The sequence below is a fragment of the Polypterus senegalus genome, chromosome 14 (assembly GCF_016835505.1).
Source record: "Polypterus senegalus isolate Bchr_013 chromosome 14, ASM1683550v1, whole genome shotgun sequence".
Taxonomy (NCBI): domain Eukaryota; kingdom Metazoa; phylum Chordata; class Cladistia; order Polypteriformes; family Polypteridae; genus Polypterus; species Polypterus senegalus.
In genome coordinates this window covers 63,133,219-63,147,548 of record NC_053167.1, presented here as the reverse complement: position 1 = coordinate 63,147,548, position 14,330 = coordinate 63,133,219, and the positions used below count along the sequence as shown (strand labels likewise).

General features: G+C 41.0%; 1 protein-coding gene across 4 annotated transcripts in view; it reads left to right on the top strand.

The window, feature by feature from the left end:
- The first annotated feature begins 3,433 nt into the window (after window positions 1–3,433).
- Window positions 3,434–14,330, top strand: part of LOC120514248 (vitellogenin-like) — a 29,469-nt gene continuing 18,572 nt past the window's right edge. Inside the window, exons 1-15 of one of the 4 annotated variants that reach the window (XM_039734527.1) lie at window positions 3,434–3,513; window positions 3,614–3,634; window positions 3,740–3,891; window positions 9,044–9,295; window positions 9,388–9,549; window positions 9,628–9,776; window positions 10,624–10,774; window positions 10,865–11,022; window positions 11,472–11,637; window positions 11,733–11,858; window positions 11,935–12,153; window positions 12,243–12,460; window positions 12,546–12,643; window positions 12,736–12,860; window positions 12,941–13,042. In XM_039734527.1, the coding sequence (XP_039590461.1) occupies window positions 3,474–3,513; window positions 3,614–3,634; window positions 3,740–3,891; window positions 9,044–9,295; window positions 9,388–9,549; window positions 9,628–9,776; window positions 10,624–10,774; window positions 10,865–11,022; window positions 11,472–11,637; window positions 11,733–11,858; window positions 11,935–12,153; window positions 12,243–12,460; window positions 12,546–12,643; window positions 12,736–12,860; window positions 12,941–13,042 (2,139 nt within the window). In that variant the 5' untranslated portion in view covers window positions 3,434–3,473. Of the gene's footprint in view, window positions 3,514–3,570; window positions 3,635–3,739; window positions 3,892–9,043; window positions 9,296–9,387; window positions 9,550–9,627; window positions 9,777–10,623; window positions 11,023–11,471; window positions 11,638–11,732; window positions 11,859–11,934; window positions 12,154–12,242; window positions 12,461–12,545; window positions 12,644–12,735; window positions 12,861–12,940; window positions 13,043–14,330 lie in introns of those variants that run through there. The other 3 variants (XM_039734525.1, XM_039734526.1, XM_039734524.1) reach the window with 3 other exon arrangements.

Here is a 14,330-nt window from a genome sequence, read left to right as displayed (position 1 = left end):
AAATTACAAAATTCCTTGATGTATTAAAGACCTTGGTTTGACTAAGTGACGTCTGTAAGAGGCAGTATGGCTGGGTGAGTGAATCACGTTCCTCTTGTGACATGTATGGTCAAAATGGAAGTCCTCATACTTCGGTGAACAAGGAGATTATTCAGCCTTCCACATCACCACCACCATCAACTCTGTATTCACCACTGCTGTGCTTCTGAACCACATACTGTACCTGCCGTTAGAGTTAGGGTTAGACACTTGGGTCAATTTACATACACTGATTGACTTATTGTATATCCTGAGTAAAGAGGAACACACTCTAATATGATAGCAGTGCACAGACTCCACATGGGCCGGAAATCTGAACTCCCCTGGGTCCCCAGACCGTGAGCCAACGTCTGTGTTTACTGGGACATCTTTCAGACCTTTAAAAACATAAAAAATGGGTTTCAGCTCAATGAAAATTAAACATTAGCTTAACAGTGTAATGTCTCCCTGTGATAAGGTGATAAGACAACAGGCAAGTCAGAATGACCTGACCAAGGATAGAGAGACCATTAGTACTACCTCTAGAGTCAAGTGCAAAATAGCAGGAGGCATGTGGCTCCTTGCTGCCTTTTCACTTTTAGTTCTGTCACTTAAATTGAAGATTTCTGAGAAATGTTAGGACCAGGGTACAGTAAATGATTGAGGTGCTATGCCATTATACTCAATCTTTGAAAAAGCTCGTTTGTGATCACCTTTAGAGTATAAGAGTCTTAGTGCTTTTAGTGAAATCTCAGCTGAGTCCTAATATGGTTTTACTGAAATGGGGCACCGCAAAATGACAAACCCCCTTTAGTGAAAACACAGTACTATGAAGGTGTCAGGATTGATCACCCTCTGGGCATACTGTTGAGCGGTAGTGGTGCCTTTAGGGATTGCCAACTATTTTTTATATTTCCTCAAACCAAAATGTCAACTTTTTATGTTTTTTGATGATGATTTATAGGAAGATCTTACTGTCTACCCCTTGACTCTGTGAAGATAGGCTAACATTTATAAGAAATGGACCCTTAAGTTCCTCTCTGGTTCCCCATGTTCTTTTACCTAACATAACAGCTGACTGCTGTACTTGGACTATTTCTCTTCATATTTTTAATCACCTTAACTTAATGTCACTTTTCAATCTCTGTTTTCTTAAACTAAAAAGGTTCAACTCCATCAGTCTTCCCTTATAGCTCCTACCTCTCATGGAATCGACTTCGATCTTCTCCTCTGGACTTTCTCTTGTGCTGCTATGTCTATTTTGTAATATGGAGACCAAAACTGTGCACAGATCTCCAGGTGTGGCCTCACTAAGTGAGTTCTAAATCTTAAGCATAACCTCCCTTGCCTTGTGTTCTACACATCGTGATTTACAACCTAGCATCATATTAGCCTCTTTGGTTGTTTCTGTGCACTGGGTGATGAGTCCACAACAACTCCTACGCCCTCCATAGCATGTGCTGCCATACTGTTTTTAGAAACGGCATCTATTGTTAGACGACTACGTTGAAAACGTGCAGAGTGTGATGTCATCGCCTCCTCACTATAAAGGACTGCAGCACTCGGTAAGGGTTACAGACTTTGAGAAACATTAAGAAAGACCCCATGTAAGACAACTTCTTGAGCACCTCAAAAAAAGTTAGGGATTCTGTTTTGATATTTTATTTTTGACTTTGATATTGGGGATAATATCTTGCTTTAGGTTATTAGTCACTTCTTCTTCCATTGTTTCAGCCTCTTTTCCTATCCATCCAGCCATTATCCAACCCACTGTGTCCTAACTACAGGGTCACGGGAATCTGCTGGAGCCAATCCCAGCCAACACAGGGCGCAAGGCAGGAAACAAACCTCGGGCAGGCCGCCAGCTCACCGCAGAGCCTCTGTTTGTTTGCCAAAGTTTTTTTCGATTTCCTAAAAAATACAAACTCTGAATCTCTGCTGCTGTAGTCATCCTCTGGTCTGTTTTGGCCTGCCACAGTCTAACAAACACCTAACAACTAGGAGTTACAGCGATCATCTGAAACTGAAATGAAAAATGACAGCATCCTGTCTCAGTTGTGTTTTTATAGTTTATTGTGAGAAAATAACCATACAGGGGTAGACATTAACAAATGGGTGCTACCGTTGTCAGACAATAGATATGCACCTTAAACACTGGAACACAGTCCTCACCGATCAGTCACTTGTTGTTTGGCTGCAACTGCCTCTGTTGATACAACCAACAAAAAACATTGAGCCCATCGACGTACAACATCTCCCAGAAATGGCAGCCGAAATAGAATAGAAATTCATTCACTGCGCATTAGCAAAGTATCGTGGGCTGCCATCTTCTCTCACTGAACTGTGAACATGTCATCAGTGTAAGGTGCTGCTGGTTTCCATTAAGATATGGAAGAACAGATGGAACTCCTAGTTATGATGCCATGTAATTCAATACTGCCAGGTAGTTTCTGAAACTCTACAATACCTGCTACCTGCTAGGCTTATATAAGGTAGAAATTATCCGTTAATCCGTTTTCTACAACACGGATCCAGTTAAGAGTCACAGGATGTGTATGTGCTACATCACCTCAGGCCTTAACTGGATTTAAGAACGTTGTTATGTTATATGCATTATAAGTATTGAATGTGATTCCAGAGTCTGTCACAGCGCTTGTTTCATTAAATCAAAACAGCGGAGTAGACAAACACAAATATATCAAACCAATCCAAACCATAGTCATCCTGTCCTACAGAGTCCATGTAGCAATAGGCCAAACCCTCGCTGACGGCTAGAGAAGCTCACCTATTTTGCCCTACTCCATACACTGCTATGCAGCTGACCCCAAGTAAGACACTGACAAGGAAAGGGAATCGAAGAGAAAGAATTTGGGGACCATTTCTGGAATCATCAGAGTGACGATGGCACTTAATAATTCCAGGGTTAATGTGCTCCTCTGGTGCTACCTGAAACCTGTATCTGGGTGTGTCCCCTTGTTCATCTAAAAGTTCAGCAGCTGTGTACCACCTGCCCTAGTGGCCTCTGCAATCTGAGGACTTAGTGCTCAGCCACAATGGCACCCAGAGCGGCAATCTCTTTAAGCAGCCCCTTGTGCACCTGGCAACCTGTCATTAAAAATAAACCCATCAATCCATACCAATAATTATTTTATATTCATATATATGTGCAAAATGTCATACATATAAATGTCCAAATACATATTTTACATTTTAAACAAATTATCCGTTCCTAACACATTTTACACCTTTCAGCTATAAACTAATTCTATGACCAAGAGATGTTTTTTTTTTTTTTCTTTGAAATGGGCAATATGACAATCTGATATGGCACGGCTTCAAAATTTACAAAAAAAAAAAAAAAGGACGTGTCAGCAAAATCCTGCGCATGCGTCATGAGGGTCCTGTGCTCTATAAAAGTGGACTGGACAGAGGCAGGAGTGCACTCACCTTCAGCCATGAAGGGACTCATTTTAGCTCTGTTTGTGACTCTTGTCGGTAAGTAAGGAGAAGCTGGTGTGGCGAGTTAATGTGTTTGTCCTGAAGACTGTCTTCATGAGTGTTTTAATGCTTTTTTTATATGCATTTTATTTTGCAGCAAGCAGCCAGATTAACTGGGGTAAGTTGATGTGTCCTAGTAAGCCACTTTCCTGTAATGTTTTCTTTCTTCTGGATGAATGCTTTAAAAGTGACGTCCATTGCTATGTTCCCTACTCTCTTTTAGACCCTGACTTCAGCAGCAGTAAGACTTACGAATACAGATACGATGGTCTTCTACTCTCTGGTTTGCCTGAGAAAGGATTAGCAAGAGCGGGTTTGAAAGTGCAATGCAAAGTGCAGATTAGTGGTGTGGCCCAGAAAACGTATCTTCTCAAGGTCTGTGTGTATTTGTGGTTTCTTTGCTGGAGGTGAAGTTTATTGCTGTGGTTGATCGATTTCCATTGTTGAACGACTAAATATTTATCTTGGGATCAACACATATCCGCATCGGTAGTGTAAGCGAGCTGGAGATCATGCTAAATGGTGTATCCAGTTCACTTCTTGCAGTGTTTCACTCTAAACAAGAGTAAGAGCTGGCCTGTGAGCTTCATTTTTTCGTTTTTTATTATCATGGGTATAGATTTTCAAATCCTGTAGGCTTTCAGGGATATCTTCCATTTATATTATTTTGTTTTAAATAAGTAACCAACTTCAGTAATGCATGCATTGTCTTTAAAGCCCCAAACTACTGCAGCCCTGCCTTTCAGTGGACAACTGGATCACCGAGTCCAGCTTTACATGTAAAGGACAGGCTAATGTCAAACAGCTGGAATGAAGAACATTCATTTAACAGACAAGATTAGGCTCAGCGGTCCATCAAGCACTTTTGTGTAGCTTCTGTTGTTCCAATACATCAGGGCTCCACCTCAGTTACTCGATTTGGTCTTTTCTTCTTAATTTCTACAATTCTTGGTGTAAACCATAGCTTCCTGACTGCTGTATTGCACACAATTTCACTTCATTTCCATCGAAGTCTTGGATTATTTCTCTACTTAGCTGAAAGAATTCTGTGCGATCAACTTTGTTGATGTCTTTGAGAATTCTGAAGACCTGAATTAGGCTCTCACAGCATGTGCTCTCTTCAGGACACTATAGATGTTCGGTTCTCTCGGCCTCTCAGAGGAGGCAGTGGCTTTTAGTCCAGGGATGCACTTGATCGCTGTACTCTGCATGACTGTTCGTTTTATTTTGTTAATTTTTATAGTGTTGTGACTCAACCAGACTTGCATGCAGTTTTCCAAATACAGTCTCACCAGCTCTTCAACTCTTTTGATTTGATTTGTGCTAATGAATAGTAAAATGTCACTTCAAGCCAACAGTTGTCATTTTACCTTATTAAAATAAATCTGGAATTTCCTTGAAAACGCTTAGATTTAACAAAGCTGGCCACTATGTGCCAGTAATAAGTGGCCATGTAAGATGAGATGTACTGCAGATTCATTCATTCAATATTTCAAAGCTGAGTGATGCACTGTGCAAAGGTAGTTCTACTGACATTACTACTGCAAAGTCACAATCGTGACAAAAAGTTACCATGACACAAATAATAATTACAAACTTAGTTTGTATTAATGTATCGCTCATCATAACTCCTAGCTCCACCTGAATGGTCTATTGAATATTGGCAGGCAGTGTGGTGTGGTGGTTAACGCTTTGGACCTCAAACCCTGAGGTTGTGGGTTCAAATCCCACTACTGCCACTTTGTGACCATGAGCATGTCACTTCACCTCTCTGTGCTCCAATTGGAAAACCAAAAGAAATGTAACCAGTTGGACCATAAATGTTGTAAGTCACCTTAGATAAAGGCGTCAGCCAAGAAAGTAAATGTAACAGATGAAATGTAGCAGTTAGCTGAGGTGTTCTCGGCACTTCAGCTGTTATCTTCTCCGGGGCTGTCAGGGCGTGCAGATGTTTTTAGGGTTGAAGGTTACAGACGACTTTGATTGAAACTCCCAGAGTGTGCAGCTCCAATGTGTCTAGGTCACAAATGTCAGGATTTGGTAATATATTTTAAAGCTTTATGATAAGATTGTTTTGGTCAAAAAACAAGGTTTGACTATAAGTGACTATACTACAACTACTATTTGGGGCTTCGCCTCCCTTTTGTGTGAGTCTCTGAGAACAAAGAAGTTTCTCAGCATTTCTTCTGGTAGAGCCAAAGAAATAATTTCTTTTCAGGCTGATCAAGCATTATATTCAAAGCAAAAAGCAAGAACATATGAAAAAGAAAAACAAGCAATGTAGTGATAATAATAAGTAGAACTCAGATATACATTGTATATGACAAAACAACGACTAATAAGCAGGTTATGTATATAAGTGTAACATTTATTAAATCTTTACACAACAATGAAGCACTTTACTTCACCGCTGCCTACAGTTGCTTACTTTAACTTAAAGCTATAAAATACACTTGAATGGTCCCAGTCTAAAATGGGAGTATGCTGGGCTGTGGTGAACACGTTTGCTTTGTTAACCTCGAGTTGTGTTGCATAATTCTATAGGTGCAACGGTCTGCACATCTGTCTGTGTGGAGTTTGTATGCTTTCTTCACATCTGTTTGTGCTTTCTTTCTCCAGATTCTCCACTCAGATTTCCATTTGCGTCCCAAAGCTGCATTTTCTTCTTCTTCTTCTTCTTTCGGCTGCTGTCATTAGGGGTTGCCACAGTGCATCATCTTCTTCCATATCTTTCTGTCCTCTGTATCTTGTTTTGTTACACCCATCACCTGCATGTCATCTCTTACCACATCCATAAACCTTCTCTTAGGCCTTCCTCTTTTCCTCTTCCCTGGCAGCTCTATCCTTAGCATCCGTCTCCCAATGTACTCATTTCTAATCCTATCTATCCATCCTCGTCACACCCAGTGCAAATCTTAGCATCTTTAACTCTGCCACCTCCAGCTCTGTCTCCTGCTTTCTGGTCAGTGCCACCATCTTCAACCCATATAACATAGCTGGTCTCACTACCATCCTGTAGACCTTCCCTTTCACTGTTGCTGATACCCGTCTGTCACAAATTACTCCTGACACTCTTCTCCACCCATTTCACCCTGCCTGCACTCTCTTTTTCACTTCTCTTCCACACTCCCCATTAGTCTATACTGTTGATCCCAAGTATTTAAACTCATCCACCTTCACCAACTCTACTCTCTGCATCCTCACCATTCCACCTACCTCCCTCTCATCTACACACATGTATTCTGTTTGTTCTTACTGACCTTCATTCCTCTCCTTTCTAGATCATATCTCCACCTCTCCAGGGTCTCCTCAACCTGCGCCCTACTATTGCTACAGATCACAATGTCATCAGCAAACATCATAGTCCACAGGGACTCCTGTCTAATCTCGTCTGTCAACCTGCCCATCAGCACTGCAAATAAGAAAGGGCTCAGAGCCGATCCCTGATGTAATCTCACCTCCACCTTGAATGCATCCGTCACTCCTACCGCAGACCTCACCACGGTCACACTTCCCTCGTACATATCCTATACAACTCTTACGTACTTCTCCACCACTCCCGACTTCCTCATACAATACCACAGCTTCTCTCGAGGCACCCTGTCATATGCTTTCTCCAGGTCCACAAACACGCAATGCAGCTCTTTCTGGGCTTCTCTATACTTCTTCATCAACATTCTCAGAGTAACATCATCCCAAAGCTGCATCAGTTAGATTAATTGTGAATTCTAGATGTGTCATGGATAAATAAGAGTGGATGTGCCCTTGGATAATTTCTGCAATGGCTTGCTGTTCTTCCAAGGTTCTCCTACGTTGCACTTGATGCTGCCAGATATTCAGTCTAGAATCTTGTAATGTAAAAAATGAAATTGGACAATGGATGGAATATTATTCTGATCTATACATTGAACTATGTTTAGATATGCACATTTTTAAAGAAGGGACCGTAGTTGTTTGTGAAAATCTGGAGTCTGATCAGAGGTGGAATGTGCAGTTGTGTCAAATCATCGAAGTGCCATCAGTGCTGCCATCATATTGATCAAATGAGCATTTATGGCTTGTTGGCTCAGAAATCTCAGTTTGTTCATGGTAGTAGCTCGTACACTGTAAGTGAAAGCTTTAGATACATAATATTGGATTCAGTACTTCATATTAGAGGGCATATACAGTATCTGCTTCCTTGCAGCCGCTGGTCTGTTTCCTACCTATGTAAGTTTGCTTGTTCTCCAGTATGTCTTTGTAGGATTTTATGCAGGTGCTTTGGTTTCCTTCCACATTCCCCAGAGACATGCAGCTTGCATTATTGGTGACTTTAAATTTGCCCAGCCTGAGTTAATGCATGTTATGACTTACTGGCACTCAATCCTTAGCTGTTTCTTGCCTTGTGCCCAAAGCTGCCAGTATGGCCTTCAGCCCCACAACTCGTATTAAACTGCTTTATTAATGAAGATTATTGCATTTTTGATGTAGTGCTTCAAGTCCCCAGTAAATCTTCGAATCTAGTAAATTTGGGATGATGCCTGGTTAGATAAAGGGAATTGAAAAAGTCCTCAAAACGGATATACGCACACAGATTTGCATGTTTATGCATTTTGTGCTTTGTTTTTGGAAATAATATGTTTATAAGGACACTGGGCTAAGAATACTAACAGCTTTCAAAAGATTCTTCATTGGCTGCAGAGCACTTCCGACATATTTTACTATACCATTTACTTGTGTGGCCACATGTGTTTACAGTGGCAGAGGAGACCCCAACACAATGAGATTGTCCATACAAACAATATGAGAGTTTGCAAACACAGCACAGTCAGTTGCTGGGCAAGGAATCATGTCCAGCTCACCATTGCCATCAGGCTTTAATCACTGTATACATAGTGACAGCGATAGTGAGCTGGACATGGTGCACTATACATGAATGCACTGCATATTTATACATAAACGTTTATAAGGTGTGGTCATCCAAGTGTGTGAAGGTTGCAGCAATGGGAGAATTTTGGAGTGTAACACGGTCCACCCCATTTAAATGAAGCTACAAACAAAAAAATATTCAATGATGTAAAGAATCAAACAAAAATGAATTGCCACATAAAGAGGGTGGCTGCTTATTTCTGGGTAGTCATCCTTTTGTAGTCCAGGGACTGGAAAGCACAGAGCCAGTTTCCCTCACTGGGTGGTTTCTAGGAGCTGTTTAGGAAGAAAATGATACAATGGAGAGCAGGAACGTCACCTCTTGGCCCGGGGTGGTATCACATGCCTGGGAAGAACTTGGATGGTGATCCATGCGTGACAAGGGTTGTTATAGTCTTGTGTCCACAGGACAGTGACATTTTCACTGGTATGTGCAGGCATCATGATTAGTTTAGTATGACTACCTTACCTCAAAAACTCTGTTTTCTTTAATTGGAAAAAATTACCAAAATATTGTGGAATTCTGCTTTTGTACTGTTTAGTGTGTCCAGATTGTAGTTTTGTACAGTGCAACTATGACTGAGGGTAATATTAACTTACTTTTACATTATCCCTCCAGATTATTGACCCTGAGATCAAGGAATACAATGGCAATTGGCCCAAAGACCAATTCAGTCCGGCTGAAAAGCTAACCCAGGCCCTGGCTTCACAGCTTCAAAGACCAATTAAGTTTGAATACTACAATGGTCGTGTGGGAAACATCTTTGCTGCTGAAGACATTGCTGAAACTGTTATCAACATCCAACGAGGTATCCTGAACTTGCTGCAAGTGAACATCAAGAAAACCCAAAATGTGTATGAGCTTCAAGAGGTGAGGCAATGCCCTTTTCTTTATTTTTGAAAATCTAATGAAGTCTGTTCACTAAATGATGATGTAATCTCTCTGTCTTACTCTAATTCTAGGCTGGAATTGGCGGCGTCTGCCAAACAAGCTATGTGATTCAGGAAGAACAAAAGGGAAATCATATCATTGTTACCAAAAGCAAGGACCTCAATAACTGTGAGGACAGAGTCAAGAAGGACATTGGCATGGCTTATATGGAACATTGCGCCTACTGTCAACAGGTAGGAGTCTTTCTAAAGCTCATCACTTCATTGTCACCATGAATTACTTCATTGTTTTTCTGCCTCATTCCTTTTCAGCGAGGAAAGAACCTGCGAGGTGCAGCTGCCTACACATACATCTTGAAACCATCTGACACTGGAGCTTTGATCACTGAAGCTAATGCTCAAGAAATCCATCAGTATACCCCCTTCAATGAAAGGAGTGGAGCTGCACAAATGGAAGCTCGGTATGCTTGTAGCCACAATATTTGTACCCCTGTTGAGTAAACTCTAAATGTTTTCCATGTAATTCAGCTGTAATTTAGAGGATTATTTGGTTGTGCTTCACTTTTGGTCCCTTATGATTATGTTCCTGTTCCTTGTTCAGTTTTAAACATTAGACAGAACCAGCCCTGAAAATAGCCTACTATGGGACACACTTGGGCACACATTTGCGCAGCTCCAAGCCATTTTGGAGTGACCATTCCATCCATTATCCATCCCGCTATATCCTAACTACAGGGTCACGGGGGGTCTGCTGGAGCCAGTCCCAGCCAACACAGGGCGCAAGGCAGGAAATAAACCCCGGGCAGGGCGCCAGCCCACCGCAGAGTGACCATTCCTTCTAACATATATGGTATGGGCTGTAGAGAACAGGCAGTTACTTTCTCTATAATTTCATCACCTGATCCTTTACACCTGGAATAAAAGTATTTTTAAGCATCCATCCATCTATTAATGAAAAAACTAAATGTGTTTTGTTCACATAATGACATCAGAACTTGTCCTTGGAGTTGTGTGCTCAAGGCACACTTGAATGTAGAACGCACACAAATCCATTGCCTGGTACAAACACACTCTTCTATACTCTTGCGAACTCAGTTATTAATCCTTAACGAAATGCTACAAATAAGTAGGAATGTTAAAAAAAGCAAGGAACCCAATGTTAGCAATAGATAAGTACTCTGTAGTTATGAATCCTATCATAATTATAGTCAATTAGCTTAAATCAAATATTGGTAAAAATATTTGACAGGGCACCGTTTTGACATTTTGCACTTTAATATTGACTTTGTGCATCCTCTATTTCTGCAGCCAAAAACTTATTTTAGTCAATGTCAAGAACAATCCAGTCAGAGCAGTTGATATTCAACTTGAAAGGCGAGGAAATCTGCAGTATGAGTTTGCTTCTGAAGTGCTTCAGACACCAATTCAACTCTTCAGAGCTAAAAACCCAGAAACTGAGGTATACCAATCTTTTCAGAAAGGTGGATGGGCTGAGTTTCTTTGCAGTGGTCTCAATTCTGTCATTTCACTTTTCTGTTGTTTTTTTCAGATTGTGGAGACTCTTCATCACCTAGTCCAGAATAACCAGAAGGAGGTGCATGCTGATGCTCCGGCTAAGTTCCTTCAGCTGACGCAGCTGCTCCGTACTGCAAGCCATCCAAACTTTGAGGCCATATGGAAACAATTTGAAAACAGAAGAGACTACAGGTATCTATTCCTTTTGACAATTGATTTAATCCATTTCTGGGTCACAGGGGCCAGCTAGCTATCCCAGCAGCAGGGTACATTTACTTAAAGCTGACCAAAAACAAGATTCTGTACTGAAGATGTGAGTCTTTAACGTGCACATCTTTAGAGTGTAAGGTGAAAACTATAGCATAAAGAGGAAAATTCTATTCAGACATAAGAAGAACATTCATATTCCACACAGACATTGACCAGACCAACACCGGAATCCAGCCTTCTGATGCTGGGGGACAGGATTTCTATTCATTGCATCACTGTGTCGCCCATCTTCATTAGTGAATTGTTAAAATGCGTTCACCACTCATTTTTCTTGGAAATATTCTGTGCCTGAATTCAGATGTGTACAACTTACATGTTTGTTTCAGTCCATTTGTTTTCCACACCATCTGATTGTTTGCCACTTCACGCAGGCGCTGGATTCTAGATGCAATCCCAGCTGTTGGAAATGCTTATGCCTTAAGATTTTTCAAAGAGAAGATCCAGGAAAATGTTCTCACTACAGCAGAAGCAGCTCAGGCTCTTGTGACTCTCATGCATCTTACAAAGGCGGACCACGACACCATGCCACTTGCAGCAGTAAGTTGAATCCCTGGAGGATACAGTAACATGGCTACTTGTCCAAATGACACTGCTGATTACCATGATTCTATTTGTTTTTCATTTGTTTCCAGGCCCTGGTTCACTCGCACCATGTTCAACAGTCACCAGTTCTCCGTAAGATCGCTTTCCTAGGGTATGGCACCTTGGTTTATAAGTACTGCTCTGCCCGTCAGAACTGCCCTGAGAATTTCCTTCAGGTATTGTGGATGTCCATAATGAAGCTGATAATATCGCACTCCTTCAGTGTAATTCACACTCATGTTTCTTTTTCAGCCCCTTCACGACTTTGCTGCAGATGCTGCCAGCAAAGCTCACGAGGAGGAGATTGTCCTTGCTCTGAAGGCTTTGGGCAATGCAGGACAGCCAGCCAGTATCAAACGCATTCAGAAGTTCCTGCCAGGATTCTCTTCTAGCGCCTCTCACTTTCCAGTCAAAGTCCAAGCAGATGCTGTAATGGCTCTGAGAAATATTGCCAAGAAAGAACCGAAAAGGGTAAAAAAAAAAAAAAAGGGTGTGGCTGCATGGATGGGGAAATCCTATTGGCTATTGGCATTCTAAACTGTGTGCTGTATCTCATCCAGGTTCAAGAAATAGCTGCCCAGCTCTTCATGGACAAGGATCTTCACCATGAAGTCCGAATCATGTCCTGTATAGTCCTGTTTGAGGCCAAACCCCCAGTGGCCCTTGTGGCAACAATATCAGATGCCCTGCTAAAGGAAACCAGTTTACAACTGGCTAGTTTCGCTTACTCCCACATGAAGTCACTCAGCAGAAGCTCAGTTCCAGACTACTATCCAGTGTAAGAGCATGTCTGGCTAATAAAATGTGAAACAGAATGAAACAAACAAGATAAAAATTGAAAATATCTGTTTTTCCCTCTTTAGGGCTGCCTCAGTCAATGTAGCTATTAAACTTCTGAGCCCCAAACTTGACCGTCTAAGCTACCGTTACAGCAAAGCCATTCGTATGGACACTTTTAAAAGTAAGTGCAGCGACCCTTATGAAGATGATGTCGTACATGTTGTGAATCTTCACAAGAACTGCCCACTAGAGTATCGATTTTCTTATTTCTAGCTGAATGGATGACTGGCATGGCTGCAAACGCTTTCATCATCAACAGCCCTAACAATGTCATCCCTGCTGCTGTGATGGCCAAAGTCCGTGCCTACTTGGCTGGAGCTGCTACAGATCTTGTAGAGGTATGTGCTGTGAATTGAGACTGAACACTGTTTAATCCTGCCTAGGGAGCATTGAAATGATTGTCTGCTTTAAACCACAGGTTGGTGTGCGGGCAGAGGGTCTTCAGGAGGTCCTTATGAAACAGCACATCCCAGTGAATAGCATGCCTTCTGCAAACAAGATGGAGCGCATCATCAAAGCTGTAAGTGCTTTTGAAATTGCAAGGCATTCCCTAAAAGAATCGGCTGTGTGCTTTAAAGTTGTGGGCTAGGATAGTCAGTGCACCCCTAAAAGGGCCATCTGTCCATCCAATGAAAAGTCAGTTCAGATGAAGTTTTAATTTATTTTGGTACTTAGCTGCCCTACCCACATATCATTATTCCCACACCGAGATGACATCCTCGTAACGCCATTGGCATGCTCCAATCTTGACACTCATGCTACATTGCTCAGCCATTAAAATTTCTACTTACACATTGTTCATATTTTCACACCAGGGTGAGACATGATATGTAATTGATCATCTAATTAAAAATGAACAGATATTGAATATAATTGTCATTTGTTACTCTGCATTCAATGACATGTAAAAGCACCTATTGCTGGTGTCAGGTCTGTCTGTCTGTCTGTCTGCATGTAACAACTCGGCTCCCATTGGACCAACTTCATTGCAGTTTGGCACAAGCAAACATTTGTCAGAAATGTTCAGTTTCCATTCTGGTGTCTATTTCCCACATTTTTTGACATTTTGTAAACTCCCATTTAAATCATTGATATTAAAATGGAGAAACATTCTGTGCACCCTCAATTCCTGATGAACTTGACCTTACAATTCATTAGCATTGAGAGATGTTGTATTTTCACTTCATTTATAACATCTGATAGCCACACGTGATGCCGCAACAATTCCCCCAATATAAGTTAATGAAATGTCAGTCGTGAGTCATGAACTTTAACGTAGGTAGTAACTCTCCATCAGGTACTTCTTTCAAAATATTTTATCTTTAAGAAAAGTTGAACCTCATTTAGCCGCAAAGCCTCCACAACCAACACTAACCTGAGTTAGAATCTGATGCCAGTGAAAGCTGCTTCAGTACCCTCAAGCATACTTGGGCTTGGTTTTTAACTGCATGATATTGTAAAATGTGATGTATTTTATGCGCTGTACTAATACAATTAATAACAACTATTGCTGTTAATTTTGAACATGAGTTATTGTTACAAAAATAATTAATATATATTTTAATAAACAGATATAACTGTTAAATTCTTCAACTTTCAAAACAGTTGATTGAGTCTCCAAAGGCGCCTGAATAATGTGCCATGTGTATATTTTCTTACTTGTTAATTGGTTATGAAGAAGCGGTATATGGTGTACAACATGATCCATCTTATGTACAAGTTTGTTATTTCTAACGTTTACTAAGTTGTGTGTACGTCAAAGGATTTTCTTGACCCACAAATTCAAATATCATTTTTGCTTTAAAGTC